Source organism: Odocoileus virginianus, chromosome 9 (assembly GCF_023699985.2).
Source record: "Odocoileus virginianus isolate 20LAN1187 ecotype Illinois chromosome 9, Ovbor_1.2, whole genome shotgun sequence".
Taxonomy (NCBI): domain Eukaryota; kingdom Metazoa; phylum Chordata; class Mammalia; order Artiodactyla; family Cervidae; genus Odocoileus; species Odocoileus virginianus.
The window spans coordinates 38,929,000-38,935,019 of NC_069682.1; the positions used below are offsets into that span (position 1 = coordinate 38,929,000).

At 57.3% G+C, this 6,020-nt stretch overlaps 1 protein-coding gene across 1 annotated transcript; it reads right to left on the minus strand.

Annotated features, from left to right (window-relative positions):
• Nucleotides 1-1,285: 1,285 nt before the first annotated feature.
• LOC110127803 (cystatin-C) lies at nt 1,286-5,273 on the minus strand. Its single transcript, XM_020878173.2, has 3 exons — nt 4,925-5,273; nt 2,403-2,516; nt 1,286-1,607 (listed from the first exon to the last, which is right to left on the minus strand). The coding sequence occupies exons 1-3, from the start codon at nt 5,168-5,170 to the stop codon at nt 1,527-1,529; spliced, it is 441 nt and encodes a 146-aa protein (XP_020733832.1). The 5' UTR covers nt 5,171-5,273; the 3' UTR covers nt 1,286-1,526.
• Nucleotides 5,274-6,020: the final 747 nt, after the last annotated feature.

The window sequence follows — 6,020 nt, forward strand, 5'->3', positions numbered from 1 at the left end:
AGATTTTCCACCCAGGAGAGTCTCTGCAGGGATGCTGCCCCAGCCTTCCCTTCCATGTCCACAAGTCCCTTGACTCCCTGTAGGGGCCAGCCCCAGGTAAAAATCTGGCCAGTGCAAGGCCTGTGGACAACCTTTCACTCCTCGATTTCCAAAGCCCTTTTGTTAGGTCCCATCTGGGGTGAGAAAGCTGTGTTATGCACTACATGAAGATAGAGACAGGGGAGGCCCTTGGGGCCCTGTGAGTCAGGAAGCAGCAGGTGGGAGGGAACCCCCTGCCTGGCATCCCAGTTCTAGTTCTGTAGGTGCACCATGGCACCTAGGGTGCTGGCCTTAGAGCCAACTGCGAGTCCTGTTTGTCACTCTGCCTTCTGGGGACAGCATGGCACAACAGGAGGGCTGGTCAATGCTGCCCTGAGTGTGGCGGGCATCTGGGAACAGCCTCTGCAAGGGCAGCCTGTGAAGAAGCGTCAACCTTGGGGTGAACGGTCAACATGAGGGCGGGGAGCAGGACTGGATCATTCCCAGCTGGGGGCACTAAATATCCACTCTGCCACCCAGTGATGGTGACACTGACAGGTGACATCTCCTATCGATTAAACACTCCTTAGGAAAAGAAGAAAGTCCACTGTGTGTCTTAAGTTCTACACGCCTTCTGTGGCAAGCTGTGCTAAGACTCGTTTCACCTGGGAGCCCAGAGAAGGGCGGGAGGGGTGTGAATGAGTAAAATCCCTATAGATTTCACAGCTCCTGAAACGTATCCAGGAACCTCTCCTAGTTCACTCCCAATTCTGACCTTGACTGACCTGGATTCTGATGGGTACTCCCCCTGCCCCATTTCCATCAGTTACACATATTTTTAGTCTTTGTCTTTTGCTAGGTGCCCAGAGTTGTTTGTGGAAAGAGGATGACATAAGCCATTTCTTATTTTGCTTCCAGGGAACATGACCAGTGAGTCATCCCAGCCATCTGATCAGTTCAGCACATGCGCAGCTCCTCAGAGGGGGCCCACACCTCGGGCTCCATCACACTCCCCGGCCCTCCTGTCCAGCGCCAGCGCATGGTCTGACATTTTGCAAACACAGCACCCAAGTCTCTGGGGTCAGCAGCTCAGGTCCCCTGCTCTCCCCTGTCTGACCATCAGGAGTCACCAAAGCTGAAGGTCCAGCTCCCAGCCATGCCCGCTTCCCATCCCCTGCCTGCCCTCAGAGCCAGTGAGAGGGGGAAAGTAATAGCGTCGACCCTTGCTTCTTTCTCAATCTTCTGAGACAGTGAGCAACTCAATGAGTAGCTGCTGTTACTTTTTTATTGAGTAAAATAGCAGAGCACCGTGCACTTGGAAAGCAATTAGAAGAAAGACACGAATTAGAGCCCCCTGGCAGATCAGACAAAGCCCAAGGAGCCTGTGTCTGCGGGGGCAGCATGGGGCGGGCACGGTTTCAGTAGGCAGTCACCCACCGCAGGTGTGGGCACTCTGCAGGGGTGTGAGTGAGAGGCGGTCAGTGGCCTGCCTGACACCCAGTCCCCTATTAATCCTGGCAGCTAAACTTCACCAGGTTGATGGTGTTCATCCATGGGACGACATAAACCTGGAAGGAGCACAGCTTTTCCTATGAAAGAAAAGAGGGGAACAGTGGGTTAGGGTTACAGTTAAAGACTGAGATGCACCCCCCCAGCCCCTCTCCCCCAGAGCGCTGGTACTGAGACAAGTCCAGAGGGAGGACCCAGGGGCTGGGATACAGGTCCAGGAAACCCCCTGCAGAGGTGGGGCCTGGGAAGGGTAACCAAAGAGTGCAGCCCTCCTTGAGGCCAAGACCCCTGAGAACCAGTCAAGCCCCTGGTAGTGCCTGGGTTTTGGTGAGTGGGCAGCATCTCAGGTTTCAGCATGGTTCAGGTCTCTGTGTGAGTACGTGTTAAGTCACTTCAGTTGTGTCCAACTCGTTGCGACCCTATGGATTGTAGCCCGCCAGGCTCTCCTGTCCTGGGATTCTCCGGGCAAGAATATTGGAGTGGGCTGCCATGTTCTCCTCCAGGGCATCTTCCGACCCATGGGCCAAACCCCCGTCTCTTATATCTTCTGCATTGGCAGGTGGGTTCTTTTCCACTGGTGCCACCTGGGAGACCCTTAAAGCCTCTAAAGCCTTCTAATCTGTCTGGGGTGGCGGTGGGGGACATGGATGGGATTAAAGGGCCCTTTCTTGCTCCCTAGCAAACACCCGCAGCTGTGTCCTCCATCCGGCAGGCAACAACCCCCAAAGCACATGGTGCCCTGATTCCCCAGTGGAAACCCCCTATAGACACACAGCCATCATGTGCGCACATGCATCCTTCCCCATCACACTCCCAGCCACAGCTGTGACATATCCCCAAGGGCACCCCCATCCCTGCCCCCAGCAGGCACATACCCTCTTCAGGTGCGGCTGGTCATGGAAGGGACAGTTGTCTAAGTTGGCCTGGGACTTGGTACATGTAGTCCGGCCAAGCTCCACGTCCAAGAAGTAGTTCATTCCCGACACGACCTGGACATGGGGAGAGCAGACACACTTAGCACACCCTGTGACCGCAAACATGCACACACACACACACACACACACGTGGTTACCTTCCTCCCACCACACCCCAAGTCCATGGTCACAAGTTGCCAGGGCTGCACCCTGGAAGCACAGTGGCCTCTCGACAGCCCCTGTATCCCAGGCCCTCCCTGGAACTTCTTTACCAGCTGCTCCAACCAGGCGTCTCCCACAGGGACCCAGAAAGGGGAATCCACAGACCAACATGCTAACCAGGTCCAGGAACAAAAGGCACAGCTTTGAGGAGCTAGCCAGGGTGCGGACAAGCAATCAGCCAGCGCCCTGGGCCAGGGCGGGGACTGAGCACAAGGTGCGGCCATAGCCCACACCGCACCCACGGAAAGGCTGCTGCCTGGTGATTCCACTTTAGCCGAACTTCAGTCCCCAGTGTGGAGCCCATGGCATCCCATTCCTTGTATATAGTCCAGGTTTATTCACTCCCTCTCAAAGAGGGAGAACCAAGAGCTTCACATTCATGGATGTTCAGACCAATAGAAGACTGCCTGGCACACCTTCCTCTTAAGTGTGACTTCTGACAGCGTGTCACATCCTCTGTATCTTTTACACTTGAGGTTACAGGAGAGATGTGAACTCCAACCTCACATGGGCACTCGAGACGTGCCTGATTAGAACTTGCAGAAGCATGAGGGGCAGGGACCTGGCTTCGAGTCCCACCTGGTGGAACCATGATCCCTTTCTGCTGTCACTTTCCCATATGGCCAAGGAGCTAGTATCACCCTAGAGAGGAGCAGGCTGGAGGTGACCTGACAAGTGGGGAGAGCAGCCCCATTCAAAGGGAACAGCACCAGCCCACTGCCATGGGAGGAGAGATGGCTGTGGCCCTGACCCATCTCCTGTGGTTTCAGAAGGTAGCAGGAAGCCCTGAAGCCGGCAGGCAGGACCACACTTCCGCTGCTTGTGTGACTGCATCACGCTCTCCAAGGGGATGTAGGCCAGATGGTCTCAACTCTAGCCTTCTTTCAAGCACCAGTGCAAAGCCCTGTAGCCCTTCCTAATTCTCCCTCCTGCCCTCTTCCCAACTCTGACAATAGGCTCCTCTCTGGCCAGAACCCCAGGCAGAGGTCAGGCTGTCAGCAACTGTGTGCCCATCTCAGGGTGGGGGTGTGACATCAGAGCCCAGAGGCTGCTCCTATGGACATGATGTGTGGATGAGCCACAGTCCACAAGCTTGTTTTCTTAGGCCAGGCCCCCTGCCGTGGGACACACCTGAGACCACAGGGCCCATTCATGAACTCATCTGTTTGCTGATAACCTCCGGCTTCTCTGGAAAGCAGCCATGCCCCCTGCAAGGAGGGTGTTTGGCGTGTCTGACCGCCAGGTTACTGCGCGATGACGAGAGTACCACAGGGAGGCCAGGTGTGTTCAGTGGCACCTGCGGAGAGGAAGCTCAGAGGAACTCGCCTCTTCTGTGTGACTCAAGGCTCAGTTCGAGGAAACATCAGGCCAAACCCAGACCCGGTGACTGTTTGAGCCATGGCTGGCCAGACACTTCAGAAGCAATGCCAAGGTCATGAGACAGACGGGCGGCTGCCCCAGAGTACAGGAGACCAGTGGCTGAGGTGGGGGGCCCGGGAACATCGTTGGCTGTAATGGACACAGTGGGACCGGCAGTGACATCTGAATAAGACCTGTGTATCAAAGCGTCAGGGTTGATACCTGATTTTCAAAATTGTATTGTGGTTATGGAAAGAAAATGCCTGTTTACGAAATATACACAGAAGTGTTCACCTTCAAAAACTTCAGAAAACAAATGCATATATGTACATCCCTACACACAGGAACGTGGGGAAGAAGTGGATCAAGCAAATACCGCAACTTTTCAACAGTTAAGGCGGCTGGGTGAAGAATCTACAGTGATTCTATGCTAGGTACTGTTCCTGAAACTGCTCTGTAAGTCTGAAATTGTGTCAAAATAAAAAGCTAAAAGGAAAAGGTGCTTAAAGAATCAGTGGGCAGCCAGGAGGGCAGTCAGGTGTGTTTTCCTTCGTCTGTGGTCATTTAGTTGACAGCTCACGATGAGCCTCGGGACCCAGTGACCCCTGCGCCTACCTAGCAAGCTGGCCAGTCCCGCGAAGGGCTGCAGGCGCCGGGAAAGGCCGGGGCCGCGCCCGGGCGAGAAGCGCAATTGCATCCTTGGCGATTCCCGGGGCCTCTGGGGGCTGGGGGCTGCCCTCCCGCGCGAGCTCGGGGGCCCCCGGGCGGGGCTGGGGACTGCGCGCAGGCCTCGCCCTCCCGGGGGCCGGGCTCTGGTGTTCTGGGCGGCAGAGTCCCCGCGCCCCTACCCTGCGGTCTGACTCGGGGCCCCTGGTCTCCGCACCCTGCCCCACCGGACGCACCTGCTTGCGGGCGCGCACCACGCGCATCGCGCGGCTCTGGTAAGCGTCGTTGCTCCGCTTGTTGAACTCGCTGACCGCAAAGGACAGTGCCTCCTGAACGCCCTCCTCGTTGACGTCCGCCTCCATCAGGCCGCCCAGCAGGCGACCCTTTCTAGGGCCCTGCGCGGCCGCGGGGCTCACAGCCAGGGCCAGGGCGACGATCAGGGCGGCCAGCAGGAGCAGCGGGGAGCGCGGGGAGCCCACCATGGTCTCTCGGATGCGAACAGACTGCAGTCAAGTGGCTATCCCCGGATCCGAGCACCGCACCGCGGCCCGCGGCACCTTTATGGCCGGGCCGTGGTGGACCGCGCCCGCCCCTCCCACTTGGCCCCGCCTCTTCCGCCCAGTTGCCCGGCCCACGTCCTCCTTCCTAGCCACAACCCTCCCGGACTCTCAATCCGCGCTACCCTGCCGGCTCCTTCCCAGCCCAGCGCTCTTTCCTGGCCCAGCGCTCCGCCCCAGCCGAGCCCTCCTCCCGTGGTCCGCATCCGCCCCCAGCCTGTCCCGGTCCAGATCTTGTGTCCCGGTCCAGATCTTGTGTCCCGGTCCAGATCTTGTGCTCCGGCGCACTCACCGCGTTCTTTCAGAGGGTGTCGCCGCTCCGGGCCGGCGAAACCTGTGCACCGAGCTCTGTCTCCTGGTCTGAGAGGGCGTCTCGGCCTCCTGGCCGTCCGTGCGCCTGCTCCGCGTCTAGGAGTCCACGGAGAGCACTGCTGAGGTTTCCGAGGCAGAGGGAGGAAGACCTCGGATGCGCCCTGTCCCGGGGAAGTTCTTCGCCACAGAAGCTCATCGGGTTCTCTTTCTCACAACTCGTTTACTTATTCAACCGCACACCTTGCTGGGGCTTCTCCCTGACCAAGGTGTCTGGGGCTTGTAGAGAGCCTCCGCTTGACCGAGAGGTAATGAGAACCTGTGTATAACTACATTTTGTAGAAGACACATTAAAAAGTGTAAGATGTAATGATGACCCTATCTGTGAGACACAGATATAAAAAACAGAATTTTGGACTCGTAGGAGGAGGAGAGGGTGGGATGATTTCAGAGAATAGCACTGAAG